This window comes from Desmodus rotundus, chromosome 11 (assembly GCF_022682495.2).
Source record: "Desmodus rotundus isolate HL8 chromosome 11, HLdesRot8A.1, whole genome shotgun sequence".
Taxonomy (NCBI): domain Eukaryota; kingdom Metazoa; phylum Chordata; class Mammalia; order Chiroptera; family Phyllostomidae; genus Desmodus; species Desmodus rotundus.
The window spans coordinates 30,835,702-30,853,196 of NC_071397.1; the positions used below are offsets into that span (position 1 = coordinate 30,835,702).

The 17,495-nt window shown below is 38.1% G+C and overlaps 1 protein-coding gene across 18 annotated transcripts in view; it reads left to right on the forward strand.

The window, feature by feature from the left end:
• Window positions 1-17,495, forward strand: part of RIMS1 (regulating synaptic membrane exocytosis 1) — a 412,581-nt gene that overhangs the window by 174,908 nt on the left and 220,178 nt on the right. For 17 of the 18 annotated variants that reach the window (XR_008425501.1, XM_053913690.1, XM_053913696.1 and 14 more), the window contains one exon: window positions 13,025-13,238. Coding sequence is in view for 17 of the 18 variants with exons in the window: in XM_053913690.1 (XP_053769665.1) it covers window positions 13,025-13,238 (214 nt within the window). In the remaining variant the exon portion in view is untranslated. Of the gene's footprint in view, window positions 1-13,024; window positions 13,239-16,916; window positions 16,929-17,495 lie in introns of all 18 variants that reach the window. The other variant, XM_053913699.1, reaches the window with a different exon arrangement.

The following is a 17,495-nucleotide window of genomic DNA, read 5'->3' on the forward strand; positions in this document are numbered from 1 at the left end:
ACAATGAGAACTCGTATTAAAATAAAGACCTCAAGGCTCTGCAATACCCCGTATTATCTAACAAAATTTAATATACACTGCAAACACACACACACACACTACTACCTAAAGCATTTCCTGTGTTTGAGGAAATTAACATTAAACGCTATAGTTTAGATGCTATAAATACCTAAGGGAAGGACAGATCTATTACAAAAGCAAACAGGAAAAATTTATTTTAAAAAGTGTTAAAAATTAAAGCTGTTTTTGTTCCCTCACAGAGCCCGCATTGTAATAATCATTTAATACAATCTACTATCGTCTGTGCCTTGGACACAAAGTTGTGACCACCGTGGCTTACCAATGGAGCAAGAAGAAATGAAAAATGGCTGAGGAAACACTATTAACATATGATTCCCTTACATGAGATCACCGCATATTTACATTTCCTGTACATTATTAATAGGACATATAAAATCAATGGCATTTCTGGTAATGTTAAAGTGATTTAATACATCAATCAGGTTTGCCTTGATGCTTCAGTAATTGCCAGGTTTCTGAAGTCTGGTAGGTGCTAGGTGGGAACTTCATTCATGATTCCTTGAGATGGATTTGAGTATTTTTAACTATGAGATAACGCTTCATTGTACTTCTGTGTCTCTTTCTGATTATGTGGTAACTCCTGCAGAGACAATTTTCTTTGCTGTCACTCAGCCCGAGAAGCCTGAACACTCATTTGGTGTGTAATTCGATGATAATTGTCTTAGATGGTGAGAAAAGATGTACAGCATGAAACAGAAACATGTAACCTGAAAATAAGTTTTAAAAAAAACGTGCTATGGTCATGAAAGTAAAAATGTGCCTACCTGCACACACTCTGGGAAGGTTTAAAGCAAGGTGAAAGGAAGAAGCAGCTGAGCGCCTCGCACCGCCGCTACCTCCTGAGCTGTGGTCCCTCATGTCTAACCTGGATTTCTGCAAGGCCTTCTGAGTGGCCTGTCTGCTTCCATCCCTGCCATCTCCTATTACAAACATGAGAGCCACAGGGAGCCTGTGCAGATTCAAGTCCAGTCATCTGATCCCTCCATTCAATCTTTCCCAGTGGCCACCCATTCACCCAGAGTCAAAGCCAAATACTTAACTTACCTCAGCCTATGAGACTTACATAACCTACTCCCCTTCCCTCCTCTGCCCTTGCTCAGTCCTCTCCAGCTACACAGCTGCCTGGCTCTGCCTCAGACTCACTGGCCTGGCTCCCACCTCGGGCCTTCACCCTTGCTCTTCCCTCTTTCAAGTCTGCTTCTCATGACTTGCTCACCTGTTTCAGGTCTTTCCTCGGATTTTATCATTTCCTTCAAGGCTTTTCTGACTTCCCCATTTATACTTTAAAAATCAGGGTCATCAGTGGTAACCACAACATTATTTAGCATTCAGAATCCTCAGAGGATGGTAAGATATTAATAAATAAGAAAGGGGAGGAGTAGATTCCTCTTTAGGTCTGACAGTGTCTTTCCTGGGCCACTCCACTGAATAGCCTCCAGTTTAATTGAACTAAATATTTACTGATCGCCTGTTCTACGGAGCTCGATGCAGGGTTATGGAGTTGGGTAAGAGAGGTGGGGACCCAGGTTTTGAGGTTATATTATAATCTGTGAAAGGAGATTAATCAGATTCTCAAGAGAAATACCCCCCCCACACACACACAAAAGGATAAAATAATGTGTTACAAGAGAATTATAGCAAAGTATTCTCTTTTTGACTGATTGGTACAATTATTGATCAGATTGTTGAGCTACAATTAAATCATTCTTACTGGTGGGATCATTACAGTGACAAAAACTGTTGTATTTTCTGTCCAGGGTTCCAGTATATTCTACTGAATTACATGCAGTTATAATATTGAGTGCCTTGTATTGTTCAAAGTAATTCATAGATGATGCAATATTATAAAATATAAAATGGACTGTTTCTAGCTCTGTGTGCACTATGATTAGTGGAAGTTACTTATGACATATTCTTAGTACCTGATATAAGATGTTAGGTTTTAAAAATAGACTTGATTATTCCTATTCAGTGGCTGGTGGAGGTGGAAGAGGCTGTCTGGAGCTGATTACGTAATGGTAGAGATTCTGGGTCACATGGGAGAGATATAGAGTACATATACATTTGTATAAATTAAATTCTTCTGACATCTTCTGGAATTTTAGCTTCTGCATTTGCAAAACCATTTCAATTATCTGCTTTATGATCTCCCTTTCATGGGTCTAAAAAAACTTAAGTTATTTATGACACCTGTTATATTATTTAGATGATAGTGAGGTCTTAAATGCATATTAACGATGTATTTTAATTAACAGATGAAAGCAGATGTCACCATTAGCAAATATAATGGGAAGGAAATTATATCTTGTCACTTGTCTTGAAATGCACTCCGGAATGGCTTAGAAAATTCCGTACCTAATGATGGCTGACTAATTCAGTACACTGTGCGCGTAAAATCCAGGAAGCTTGTATTTCTCCACTTTTTAAAAGTGAAAAAGAGAAAGCCTTTATGGAATAAATTTATTATTTGTCAGGTAGTTAATTTAGGCTTTCAAAGTAATATATTGCTGGTGCTGCTTTGCAAATTCTGAACTCAACCCAGACACTTTATTTCATAGTTCTAGATTTTACTTACATGTCGTACTCTATTATATAATGTTCAGTGTCACAAAACAAAAGCAGCTGCTTTATCTCATTTTGTTCAGTGTTTCCTCAGTACATTATAAAAATAGCTAATATTTTACAGAGTGCTTACTAATTGTTCAACGCTTCGCTATGTGAGATATATCTCTATATCTATATACACACACATATATACATATAGACACACATATATATGGATATATATGTGTGTGTATATAGATATACATATACATATATATGTATAGATATATTAGCTATTTTAATCCTCAAAACAACCCTGTAGTAGGCAGGCATTATCATCTGCATTTTACATATGAAGAATTGGGGTCCTAGAGTGTTAAATAACCTGCGACATAAAGTTAGTAAGAGGACGAGCCTAGGAAAGGTCGAACCCAGGAAGTTTGGCCTTAGAACCCCTGGGCTCTGCTGTCGTCTCAGGTATTGGTACACACGTAGATTGAATCCAACACCAAAGAAATATGGTGCACTCACTTCCTGAGGACGCAGAGCAGGCAATGTGATACCCTTCTTACCCAAAGTAGGATTCACATGTCTTCCTTACCCCCTCACTAGAGATACGTAGGTGGTACCGAAGCTCTGACCAGGTAAGACAAAAATGTTGCAGGAGGAGTAATTGCAAACAGGGTAACTGGAGCAGGTAAGTACCAGCCTTGACCAATAGTAGAATTTGTCCACAGAAACAAAGTGATTACATGTCCGGAAGTGAGGGGATATTGTACATGTCATCTGTTCCCCGTGGCTGTGTGATTTCTGAGAAACAAAGCAGTTCACAGGGCTTTATGGGACCATTGACATTCTAAATGAATTGTTTTGATCAAATATTACAAATGTAAGGTAACAATTCTTTGTCGAACTTACATTGAAAGCCACCTTAGCCACCACATCCCAGATAATATTTTATCCTTCAAAAGAACAAGTAGTAAAATGCAGTTAACTCACTAATAAGGATACATTCAGTGTGCACAAATTTATTAGACATTAAAAGTGAAAGAGAAAACGTTTTGACAGGTCAGAAGTCTTCTATGTATCATCCATTTATCCACTGTTTCAGAGCATTGGGAATCATTGTAACTTGGGCAATTTTATTTCTGTTTGAAATAACCTAAGGATAATATTCTTTTTCAAAATTCAGATTTTAGAATCTGTTTTCTTTTTTTTCTGTTTCTGTGAATTGGCAGTTGCCATAAAAAAGGCTGAAAGAATTTCCAGACGTGGGTGTCCTGTTCCAGTGGCTGTATCCTGGACTTCCCACAAAGCAAATTGTACTGGTGTGCTCACCTTTCTCTCTGGCTTTCGTCTTAGACGATGACCTTTTTTGCCCCTAATTAGCAGTATTGATAGGTGATCCAGGTCAGTCATACTGGTACCTATATGCCAGGAAGTCTTGCCAGTCATAGCTCTATCCTACGGTTATCAGCAAAGTGTACTCAGAAACTTAAAAGCAAAGTACTTTCTTTCCTCATGTATTATCTATGCCAGTGTTTAATAATAAAGCTCACATTTATTGAGCTCTTACCATGTGCTAGGCACTGTGCTAAGCACTTTCCGTTGATCATCTCAACAGCCCTCCCAGTGATCCTATGAGGCTGCCATTATCACCAGTTGGTAAATGAGGAAACTGAGGAATAGAGACTTTAAATAATTTCTCTATGGTCGTGACGCTAAAACATAAAGCCAGATTTGACTCTGAGCAGGCCAGCCTAAGACTTGTGCCTGACTTACTGTATTTAACCCCTTCCAAAAAAACATCCAGTTTTAGAGTGAGGTAGATTTTTTTTTCTCTTTATTCTCTAGTAATAAGACATAGCAAGTCTGGTGAAAATAGTCAAGAATACAGCAGAGGCAAGATTTAGAGTGCGTTGGGCATTCCGGAAAATGCAGACAGGAACCGATTACCGAACGCTGGCCTGATTGTCGGTGTAGACACTGCCCCCTTCTAAATTGCCAACACAAGGAGTTTGCCTTTTATGTATTAGGTCGATTAGCATGATCAAATGACATGTGTTAGAAAGGTTTACATGAAATCTAATTAGATCTATGGTATTTAATATTAAGGAATTACATATTTATCATGGGGATGGTAGGCACCCGTGTTACCTATTAGATTCTTTTCTTAAAAACAGACTTCACTCCTTTCTAAAGTTTTATTCCTACTTCATAGATTCCTTGTGGTTTCTCTCCCTGTCACTTGATTTTCTTCTCTTGCACTGTGCTGTAAATAGACAACCTGTTTGTCAAAGTACTAAAATGATTCCCTGTCATGCCAGATTTTCAGTTTTAGACCTCTGGTCTGTCTCAAATATTAGAAAGCACTGATACTGTTCCATAATGTAGGAACAATATTCTAGGCCCTAACACATAAAGCTCCCGTACATGCAGTGCCCCCCGCCCCAGTGTTCAGGAGCACGGAGAAGGTTTTCCTTGGGAGATGAGGTGAAGCAAAAATGTGAGTGTATGCTACTGGGCTCCGTGTCCTGAGATGTCTTCATTCAATGCTTATTCAGGAGTGGCCTCCTATGGTAAATGGAAAGCAGAATTGAAAATAAATGCTTGACTGAAGTCACAGGCTATAAAACACTAATAGCTAATCATCAGTTATGCTCTTATTTTTCCTAAGTGTCGTCTCTCAGTGCTTTCAGAACACTGTAGGATGCTGATTGGATGAACTGCATTTCTAGCAATGCTAAATGGAGGGCAAAAAAAGGAAGAAAAATATACAACAGAATCCCAAACATATAATTTTTATTAAATCATTTTTATTGTTATTCTGTTACACATGCCCCAGTTTTTCCCCTTTTGCTCTCCTCTGCCCACCCCACCCCCTGCTCCCACAGTCAGCCCCCACACTGTTGAACATGTCCATGGGTCATTCATACATGTGCTTTGATCCCCTCCCTTTCTTTCCTCCGCTACCCCTCTCCCCCCTCCCCTCTGCTCACTTTCAATCTGTTTCATGTTTCCATGCCTGTGGTTCTATTTTGTTTGTTAGTTTATTTTGCTTATTAGATTCCTCTTTTAGGTGAGATCATATGGTATTTGTCTTTCACCAACTGGCTTATTTCACTTAGCATAATATTCTCTAGATCCATCCATGCTCTTGCAAAAGGTAGGAGTTCCTTCTTTCTTCCTGCTGTGTAGTATTCCATTGTGTAAATGTACCATAGTTTTTTGATCCACTCATTTGCTGATGGGCACTTAGGTTGCTTCCAGCACTTGGCTATTGTAAATAGTGCTTCTATGAACATAAGGGTGCATAAGTTCTATTGGATTGGTGATTCGAGATTCTTAGGGTATATGCCTATGATACATCAGACAAGGGTTTGAGCTCAAAGGACAGAAAGAACTCATATGACTCAACACCAGGAAGACAAACAATAAAATTAAATGGACAAAGGATCTGAATAGACACTTCTCCAAGGATGTCAGATGGCCCATAGACATATGAAAAGATACTCAGCATCACTAGCCATCAGAGAGAGGCAAATTAAAACCACAGTGAGATATCATCTCACATCTGCCAAAGTGGCCATCATTAATAAACCAACAAGCAACAAGTGCTGGCGAGGTTGTGGAGAAAGGGAACCCTAGTGCACTGTTGGTGGGAATGCAGACTGGTGCAGCCACTGTGGAAAACAGTATGGAATTTCCTCTTGACCCAGCAATTCTCTGCTAACATACAATTTTTTAAAGGACGTTTAGAATGAGGGCCCTCCAAAAAAAGAGCAGAAATTTCAGCACTTTATAATTTTCTCTTTTGTTCTTTTTCCGCCACCTCTGAAAACACATTTTTTTTCTTAATAAGTTACACTCCCTGCTGATTGTACTAATTTTCTTTAACACATTGAAGAAAAATAGTTTAAGTACAAAGGAATTACATGTAAAAATAAAATTCTTTAGTGCCATCTACTGGGCATTTGCAGTAAGTAAAAAGTATACTTTTAAACTAAAGTCTAAATGTGGATTAGACACAAGCTGAAAAATATTTTTTAACTGTAGTGATTTTTTAAATTGCTCAGTACTATCTGTGATAAAGGGCCATATTACTGAAATGTTTAGAATATGTACATATTCTTATATCATATATTTTATAACCTTTTCTGGAGGTTGAACAGACTTTATTTTTTAGAACAGTTTTAGATGCGCAGCAAAACTGTGAGGAAGGTACAGTGATTTTCCACAACCCCCTGCTCCCACACCTGCATGACCTTCTCCATTCCCAACATCCCCCAAGAGTAGCGCATTTGTTACAACTGATTAACCCATGTGGATACATCATTGTTACCCAAAGTCCATAGTTTCTTTCAGGGTTCACTCTTGGGGTTGCAAACCCTAACCCTAGTCTATGGATTAGGACAAATGGGTAGTGACATGCATCCACCATTGCGGCATTGTGCAGAGTAGTGGGTTATCCTAAAGCCCCTGTGTGCTCCTCCTGTTCATCCCCCCTCCTCATACCCTTGCTATGATTATTTTTAGAACCCCCAAATACTCATATGTACATACATCTGTGATTCATAAAATTTTAAGTTTTAGCAATGATGGATATCAGATTAAAATATATAACAAACTTCTCAGCACATTTCATCTAGGCAATGCCACCCTTTTTTCATTTATGATTAAAATTTAGTTATGTGATAGACATTATTTTTATCAAGGGAAATCCTAGATTTACATATGACTCACCTTGGGTGTGGTGGAATTAAAAAAAATTCAGGAATTAAGAAATTCGGCATAAATCAGAGGATTGTAGCTAAAGTGGAAAACCGGGTCTCACGACATCTTGACAGAGTCTATGACAGCTAGAATCCCTGATGTGATTTAGGTTCCAGCAGAGACTTGACGTGAAACTGAGCTGCAAGGGAGGCCACGGCAGCACCTGGGCCTGCATTCTGCTGGTCTCTCTCGCGGGTTCAGTGTGGCTGCGGCTGGGCTTCTAGCTCAGGGCGCCTCCTTGGAGGTGGTGGGATTCTTGCTCCAGCCATTTGGAGACTGACTGGCTTTCTGCTCTGCAGCTTCTCAGCTGAGGAACTTGGGGTAGCTGCTCTTGTACTTTTGTCCGGATGTCGTTCCTAGAGATCTAGCCAAGACGGCTCCTGGCTTCTGTCCAACAGTCTTGCAGCACCGAATCTATTACTTAATCTTTTTACTCAAAAGGCTGCGATGTTAATTATTTTCAACTCAGTTCTGATACAAGGGGTTGTTATTTCTAATTATCATTAAAAATTTAGTCATCACTGAAATGTAGTGGAATTTCACTGCTTGTCTCTGTTACAGAGTAGAATTGAACAGACAGTTTCACAAAAAAAGATACAGTTGTGTTTTGGGCCCAGGAAAACATTTTCTAAGTTCATAATATGTGTTCACTTCACAGTCATTTACGTATGATTTCTGGGCTGTCATTCAGTAGAACATATAAACTGCATGCTTATTTGCTGATATTCATAGATTTTAAAAGGTAATTTCATTTCATCTATATTTCTGAGAAGTCTGGGAGCATTCACAATTACTATGATCTTAGCATGCTTCCTTATTTGTTTGCTTTAGTTAATCTATTAACACTAACATGTGCCATATTTTTATTATTTCAAAGAATAGTCCCAGTTCTAAATTATCTAGGAACGTGTTTTTGACCAACTAAGTGAAGGAAATCTGCCTCATCATTTTACCCAGAATTATTACTCTGCACGGACCAACTTGCTTCCATTCTCTGCCACTTGGGATACATTACCACCAGCTACTAACTTATCTTCACACACAGGGTCTGGCAGAAGTAACACCTGCTTGAGTGTGGTTGGTAGGGTAATAATGTGGGTATAATAATTTATAGTTTTAATTTAAACATTTCACCTAAAATGTTATATGGTGTGCTTCAGTGTGAAATTGTTGTGTTATAGAATTACATGCTTATGATTTTCTAATAAAAGATTTTATAATAAAAGAGGCATTATTTGTGCTGGACCCTGTATAACTTACTTCCTAAGTAGACTGTACATTCCTTGGAGTCAAGAACAGTGCTTTAGAGTGGAGGGTATTATGATTTTTTTGACAATAGAGTGTGAGGTCAAAATTTTTTAAAGTAAGCTTCCAATCGCTCAGGCTAGGCAAATGTTTAATTTCAGTTATCACCAGGGCTCTCCTGGACAAGCTCTAGGCCTCAGAAGAACTCTCCTGGCTTTAATCTCCATGTCTCCCACTGCACGGGCCCTTGCTGGTGCTCTGTGTTCTGTGCCCAGGCCGGGAAGGGAAACAGAGGCCATGCTTATTGTTTTCCGTACCCATGCCTTCCTGCCATTGTACTCACATCCCAGAGCAATTCTCCAATTTAGGGTGGTATATGCAGACTACTCTGATCTCTGCCCCTCTCTTTGTTTCTGGGAAAGCACTCCCGCTGGACCCACCACTGGAGCGCTTGAAACTCGGAAGCACGAGCTCCCATTCCCCCCTCCTCCTCCTGGAAGACCTAGCCTAGACTTCCCAAAGGGCAGCCAGGAAGCAAGGTGGAATTGTCTTTTTCTAGCTTCTGACCACTTTGGGGATGGAAGAAGGAAAAACACAAAGGAGAAATAAGTGAGGTGCTGTGCCAATTACAAAGACTTCTCTGTATTTCACTATTACCAGTCTCTTAGCATCATTCTGTGTGCCTTGTTTATAGTAAGTGATCAACGAATACTCACTTGGTAAGAATGCCATTAATAATTTCCTGTTTAAATTACTTTGTTGCATAATAAGATGATATCTAGGGTTTTTTAAGATGTTTAAAGAATGATATATAACTTATTAGGCATTCATCTTTATTTCCTTCAAATATATGCCCTTAATTACCCAACTTCCTTGAATTTGGATTCTTGGAGTTTCTTGAATTGAGTGCACAGATATTAAAATAATGCAATGATTTTACATAGCAAAACAGTAGAAACATCCAGGGAGAAAATCAAGGTTTCTACATCAACGATTTTCTTTTTGAAAGCACTGCATATTTTATAACACTCTCTATTTTCTATTTAGATAATTTAAATATGAGATTTGCGATCATATATTTTGTCAACCTAGCTAATCAATAATAATATATTGCTAATTCTAAAATTGAAACGTGCAAATAAATTTCACAAAAAGATTTTACATTTGCAGTCCTGCATTTTCTGTAATACCATATAATAAAATATGCATTTCCATTCATTATTCATAATAGAACCCTGTCACATATTTGATATAGATTAAAGCATTAAAACATCAGATAAGAGATAAATATGCTGTTTATGGTTTCACTCCGAGTGTCCTGATTCCAAAGGCATATTTCACGGTGAGGACACCACCTTACCTGTGGGAGATATGAGAGTAACTAAGGAGAATACAAACTGAAAAAGAGTGCACCGAGCCCGGATTTTCAGAGACAGTTCAGTGGAGCATTGCAGAAGGTTATAGAGCAGGTAGGTTTTCAGGAAGCGGAAGTGGTGAATGTGGCTCCTTTCTCCCTCCCCGCCCCTGCCCCACCTTCTCTTCCTTTCTTCTTTCTTTCATAATGTCTGCTGCTAAAAAGAACGAAAGGAACGCCCTGGGAAATGAGTTGGACAGGTTAACAGGGACTTGGACTGGACTACCATTGCATACCGTAATTTCTAATTGCCCTGCTTTGTGTACAATTTTTGTCTACTTTGGATTGATTTTACACTCATTCATGTGTTGCCCTTTACTTTTCGATTGTTTTTTGGTGGCTATCTAACTAAAATTTCATTTTCAGTCACCGACACAAAAGTTAAAGCCCTGTCTCGGTCACAGAGCCTCCGCACATGTCAATTTACTGCTTGGTAGAAGGGAGGTGTCATTTCTGAAATAGGAATAATATATGGTAAATTAAAAAAAGTAGTCTATGATTAACCACATGAAATGCTTTCAGATGGCAGTGAAGTTAGGTTTCACCTCCGTGATCGGCGCTCTGCACACACACACTGTAGAAAAGGTTTCCTGAAATAGAGGGCTTTTTGATTGGGCCCTACAGGATGGAGAAAAGTCTTACATTTGAATTTTACAATACAACGAGACTTTGAATTTCGAACTACTCTTAGTACAACATAAAGCATATACTATCAGGAATTGTCAAACCCCTTCAGTGGCTCACCATCCGTTTCGGTAATAAAGTTTTATTGGAACATTGTCACATTTATTATTGTGCGTATTATCTATTTACAGCAGTAGAGTTGAAACAGATTATGTGGCCTGCAAGTTCTAAAATATTTACAGTCTGGCCTCTTACCATAAAGTTTGCCGACAGCCATATTAAATCATGTTATGTATTACAAAATAAGTTTATATGGAAACTTTCCTGTTAGCCTAGCTTTCTCCTCCTCGTTTATACTTAAGTGGATTTGATCTGGCGGTTCTCACGATGCATGTTTATTCATGGGCTCCCTCTGTGCTTAGAGCTTGTTTCAGTTTCTTTGATTTGAGATATTTTCTTACTCCCACTCCTTAATAATTATTTTCTTTAATGGAAGTTCTAAGACTTTTAGGGCTATTTTGTATGACTACTTTTGAAATAGTAGATATTCATGGTTTTCTTTTACCAACTTGATCCAGATTGATAGTGTTTAAACTATAACAAATTGATGTATCAAATGCCTTCAATAAATTGATCAAATGTTCTTGCATTTATTAAACAACATATTACTATATCCTTCTAGGAACTGAAATTAGCTAGTCTTTCCATTGGAAAGGTTCCAGATTCTAAACTACTTTATGTGCTAGTGCAACTATATTTGCTTTAAGTGTGGAATTAAACAGGAAAAAAGTGTCAATGGGCAAAGCAAGAAAGGGATTTCAGAATTTTAAAAGCAATCAGTAAATTTCTGCTCAAAAGCCATTGATGGTAAAAGGAAAATGTAATGAAATCCCAGCCCTTCGATGGCGGACTTAACTCACTTGGTTTTGTTTCCAGGGAGTACCAGGTCCCCGCAGTTGCTTTACATGTGGCGCATGGAGCTAACTGCCTGAGTTACCAATAGCACGTGTGTGCTTTGTGTCCTAGGGAATACTCACATCCAGCAAACTGGCTCAGATGCATGGATACATTTGATTAGCCGCTTCCCAGGAGCTTCTCTGTTGATGTAAAAGACAGTGGGTGTTGGCTAGGCCTAGGAAGACTCTCTCAGTTCTCATTTATTAAACCAAGGCATCCTTTCACTGGGTATCCTAGTGTTCTACACAGAACAGCTAATGGTTTCTTGTTGTAGTGATTTAAGACTGAGGGATTTGGACTGATGGGGAGAAGAGGAAATTTGAATCACATTAAATGTGAATATTCTTTTTTAAAAAGATTTTATTTATTTATTTTTAGAAAGAGGTGAAGGGATGAAGAGAGGGAGAGAAACATCAGCCTGTGGTTGCCTCTCACAAGCCCCCTACTGGGGATCTGGCCCACAACCCAGGTACATTCCCTGACTGGGAATCAAACCGGCAACCTTTTGGTTAGCAGGCCACCACTCATTCCACTGGGCCACACCAGCCAGGGCATAAATGTGAATATTCTTATAGGAGATCATTTGCCTCAATGACTTTGATTGTCTCACCACCAGTAGTTACCACTAAAGACTAGTAGCAACCCCCATACATATAACTTCAGAGAGATCCCAGCAAAAGTGGGGTATATGAACATCTGAATATTCACAGGGTATGGTTTCGTGCTTTTAATGTGACTTGGAAGAACTAGCAAGATCAAATACAATGTTTAAGCTATCATATTATATATTGTATGAAATACTTGAGGGATGCAAAATAAATGGCCTTCAGGAATGTGGTGAAGGATTTTGTGGAAGACACATTGCCTAGCAACATAGTTTAAAACAGTCTTTTTCCAAGTATGGATCATGCATAAATAGTGGGTCATGGAATCAATTTACTGTGACAGAGTTTTTAAAAATAGTAATCAGTATTAAACTTAGAGTGAGATAGAAAGTACCAGAGTGCATCATATATATTTAGGCTAAGTATTTTGCATAACTTTTGCTTCAGTCATACACACACACACGAGTGGAAAGTGTTGAGACCCAGTTGAAATGCTGACTAAAAGCAAGAGAGGCATGGCGTGAACACGTGAATTCCACTGTTGGAAGCAAACAGTAATTGTATAGAGTCTGTGTACATCTCTCTGATTCGGAGCTAGTAAGCAAAACTGGGCCTGATAGAATCCATGCTGAGACATTTATTACCTTTGTAGGTAAGATTAGGAGGGGAAGTTGCTTTGTATGTTTTGCTTTAGTCCACATAGCTATGCTTCTATTCTGTTAGAAAAAAATGTTTTTGTCTTCTATTTTACTTAGTTTGTGACCATTCTCTCTTTTGCCAGGAGATTGCATCAGCAATTTGAAAGCTATAAGGAACAAGTGAGAAAAATAGGGGAAGAAGCGCGGCGTTACCAGGGCGAGCACAAAGACGATGCCCCGACCTGTGGAATCTGTCATAAAACAAAGTTTGCTGATGGGTGCGGCCATCTCTGCTCCTACTGCCGCACCAAATTCTGCGCCCGCTGCGGAGGCCGCGTGTCCCTGCGATCCAACAATGTGAGTGTTCTGGGGGCGTGAGAGACATTCCGAATGCGGAGACCCATTCGCACACCTCCGAAGAAGCAGCAGCACACGCGTGTTAGGGAGCAGACACAGGCATAAATGTGCACGTTAATATGCCCCTCTCCATTTTGTCCTTTGGCTTTTCATAAGGTTCCTAGCAGTGGAATAGTGATGAAAATAATTCATAAAGAAGGTAGCTTCTGTGTCTGCGTATCTTAATAAATGATTCCCATTCAAAACCAACCGATTTAGCTGTAGGAGGAAATTTATTTTCTGACGAATGTAGTAAATGTAGATATAGTATCATGAGTTGTAAATCTCTTGAAAGTTGTTATGGCAGTTCTTGTGAAAAACAAAATAAAACAAAATCCTACTTTAGTTTCTGCAACATTGGTTTCAGATTGAATGAAGGTAACATGCAAAGTAAACTTTGTAGCGTTAGATTTAACCCAAATTAATAATATATATAAAACTGTGACAGGATAGTAAGAAGCTAGGCAAATTCCTGGGCGAGTAGAATGGGAAAATTGAGACAAGAAAATTAAGCAAGGCCAAACAGTTTGAGCAATTTTACAGCCAGCTGGTGAATCACAAGAATTCTCTCCCCTAACCAAGGACACTTGAGAACAAATGGTTTATACCTCTCTTCCCTAATCAAAGAATACATAGCTTAAGTCTCTCTGGTCTGGGAAAATAGAGAAAAGAGACAGAATTAATGCCATTTGTACCAGCTAAACCCAAGGACAGATGAAATCAGGGGAACAAATAAAAAAATCCATTAAAGCCAAACAGACCCAAGATAAAAGTAAAAGTATAGCAACCAGATATTCCCAAACCTCCCTGGGTGCTCATTTTGCACCTCAGCATATTAAAAATGCACCTGGAAAAATGATGAATATTCTGCTAAAACCCTTCCTAAGATTATCACCCACAGAATAAAGAGAAAAAGCCCTCAGGACAAAGATTCAGGGCTGGAATCTCTAGATTCCAGCTCCCTCTAGAGCACACGCAAGCCCCTTCCCAGGCAGGAACATTTTTTACTTCCTCCTAAACTCTCAGGGTCCCCAGAAAACTTGCAGCCAGGGGAACAATGGGCAGGAGCAGCTTGACCTGGGCTTACCTCCTAAACCTGTACCCAAGACCCTTACCTCTGACTGCCCAGTGAGCTAACAGCAGCCCGGCCCTGGCTCACTCCTTTCCTGTAACTTTTCTAGGGAGCCAAAGCCGAGTACCACCTAGGTTCTGCTGTTAGTTCTTCCACCATAAGTCCTCCCTTTGTCTCGCTGTCCCCTGCCTCAATAAGTGTACTCTCAAAATCACCCGGACTCGTGTTGTGCAATCTTCCTACACAAAGTCAAGAACTCACACTACAGGCCGGCCTGAGGCAGACCTGCTCCAGGCTGGTCACCATCCAGGAACTAAATTATGATTAGCCTCCGTGAGAATAATTTCATATCATGTTAAGGAAATACCGTACTAAGTTTAACTCATGGAAATTATTCAGATTTTTGAAGAGTATGTTAAAATACATGTTTTAAATTGGAGTATTTTGACTTATTTCTTCTCTATGAGATGTAGGCCCACTCGATGTAGTTTCCTCAGTCACCTTAAATAACAGCTACTCTTCCATAAAGCCAGTGCTATAAATACATCTAAATTTTTGAGGCACTAGTATGCTAATAGAAAGGATTCAATATATCAGTTGTGAAATACTAGATTAGTTTCAATAAGTATTTAGTTTAGAATACATGTTACTGTTGTGCTGTGTTATATTCCCAGTGTTAGTACAGTGGGATCATTTATTTATAGGGATGTCCGTGTGAGTTTTCTTTGATACAGGTCTCCCATGTAATATAGAAGTTAAGATTATCATATACTTAAATAATTCCCATTGTTTGTTTAAAGAATTTCACATATTGTCTAATCATGTATAGAAATTAATTTAATTCAAAGTTATATTTAAAAATAACAGGAGTGCTTTAGGCACTCTTGATATCTTCCTAATTTGGAAAATCACAGTTAAAATTAAAATGAATGTCTCAATCAACGTTGTATTCTTTGTTAGTGTATTTGAGTTGTAGGTAGGTTATTCTAAAATGTTTTTCAGTGGAATTAAGACATTCAGTAAAACAGATATATTATTATACCTTAAGGTGAGCCAACTATTATCTTTGTGGCCTTGGGAAGATAATTATATTCTATAAACAACAGCTTCTTTACCTATGGAACTGGATAGTGATAATTACTGTGTTGTTATGAGAATTCAATTAAATAATTAAAATTAGTTCTTTGTGAAATGCATTTTTTAGGTTACATTCTCATGGCCACATAAGTTTTCTTTTTTTCCTTCTAACAGTTATTAATTAATCCTTGCATGTCCCTTTAAAGCCTGTCTAGATAACCTTTTGGTTTAGATATTTTCTGGCATATAAAAAGTTCACAAGAACTATTTGATAATTTTCCCTTATTTAGTATTCTTAAACATACCGTTGGGAATGAATTCTCACAAATGAGACCTGGGAATAGTATTCGAGGGTGCAAACTGGCCGAATGTTAGTGCTGGCTGAGTGCCCACAGCAGTTGAATGTGTTTAACTTCCCATGATAAGTTTGAGGCAAACTAATAGAAATATAGTTAATCATTGATTTATTAAAATTATTAGGGTCAGTCCTGACTCGTGTGGCTCAGTGGATTGAGTGCTGGCCTGAGAACCAAAGGGTGGCTGGTTCGATTCACAGTCAGGGCACACGCCTGGGTTACAGGCCAAATCAGGTCCCCAGTTGGGGTGTGCGAGAGGCAACCACACATTGATGTTTCTCTTTCTCTCTTTCTCCCTCCCTTCACCTCTCTCTAGAATTAAATAAATAAAATCTTTTAAAAATTTTTAAAATAAAATTATTAGGGTCAAACTCGAGTTTTTAAAAGGAGAGATGTTTAAAGGAAATTGAGCTAGGAGATAATGCTTTGGAGCAGACACCCTGTCCAAATGTAGTTCATCCATTTTAACGAAACCCAATCCAATTTTGGAAAAAACATTCAAAAGAACAAAGTACAAGAAAACACAACTTGAAATATTTAATCTTGAACATAAGACAAAACAATGTAAAAAGTTATCTGTGTATGACAGTTAAATGTTGAAATGTATATTACCAATAAATATTCCTTGTGAAATAATTTATGGTTAAAAAATTAAAGTATTTTTTCACTTTTACTTATTACAAACATTTCCCATTCGTAGATTTTTTTCAATATGTAACAATACATATTTTAATAGTAATTTGATAAAATTATTCATACAAATTATAGACATTTTAATGTATCTTTAAATAACAGGTAGACTGAATATGGCAGTGAATTAAGTTTTCTAAATGGAGAATGATTTAAATGAACATTTAATAATCCAAATTCTAAAACTTTTGAAAATAACAGTACCCAACTTTTCTATCAAACGTTTAGCAGAATTCATACATGTACCTTTGTAATGTGAGCTTGAACAATGATTATTTGGGGGAAGAGTAAAAATTTTCTTTTTAATATGCCTGTTTTAACACTGTAGAATGACATATAATTGTTTTTCTTAAAAATCTATTTATTAATATATGCCTTATTTTTGTTTTTCTCTTCCTTTTTTCCCTCTCTCTTTACTCTGCTTCCTTGGATGCTTTCCCAAAGGAGGACAAAGTGGTTAGAATCCATGATTTCTTTTCTATCATTTGTTATATAATGTTGTGAACTTTATTAAGTGAATGTTTCACCTAGTATTGTTAATCACTATATTTCAGAAAGAAAGTATATGCTAAGAGCTCACTCCCAGTTCTCACGGGAAGGAAAATACAAAATGAACATCTAGAAACATTGCAGAGTTTTATATTAATAGGTGAAGTCTAGGTAGTTTCTGCTCATGGGAATGGTGATAGTTTAATATAATTTAAATCACTATGAATTTATATGTTCTCTTAACTCTCTGAGCTGTGAGGATGATCCCATCTGCCATCAGGAACAATAAAGTCTGAGGGGCCCCACCCTTCTCAGCACTCAGGGTCCCAGGCAGGTCATTTAAAACTTTACTGCAGAAGGAGTGGAATGCACTGATTTCGTGGAGAGAATGGAAATAATTAAATCAAGAGCTCAAAAAAATGATTTTTCTATAGAACACAAGTAGCAGAGTTGTCATATTAAACCAGATTATATCCTTCTCCCTCAAGCATAGAAATCATACCCTCAGGGAGTGAAAGGTCACTCTGAACTCTT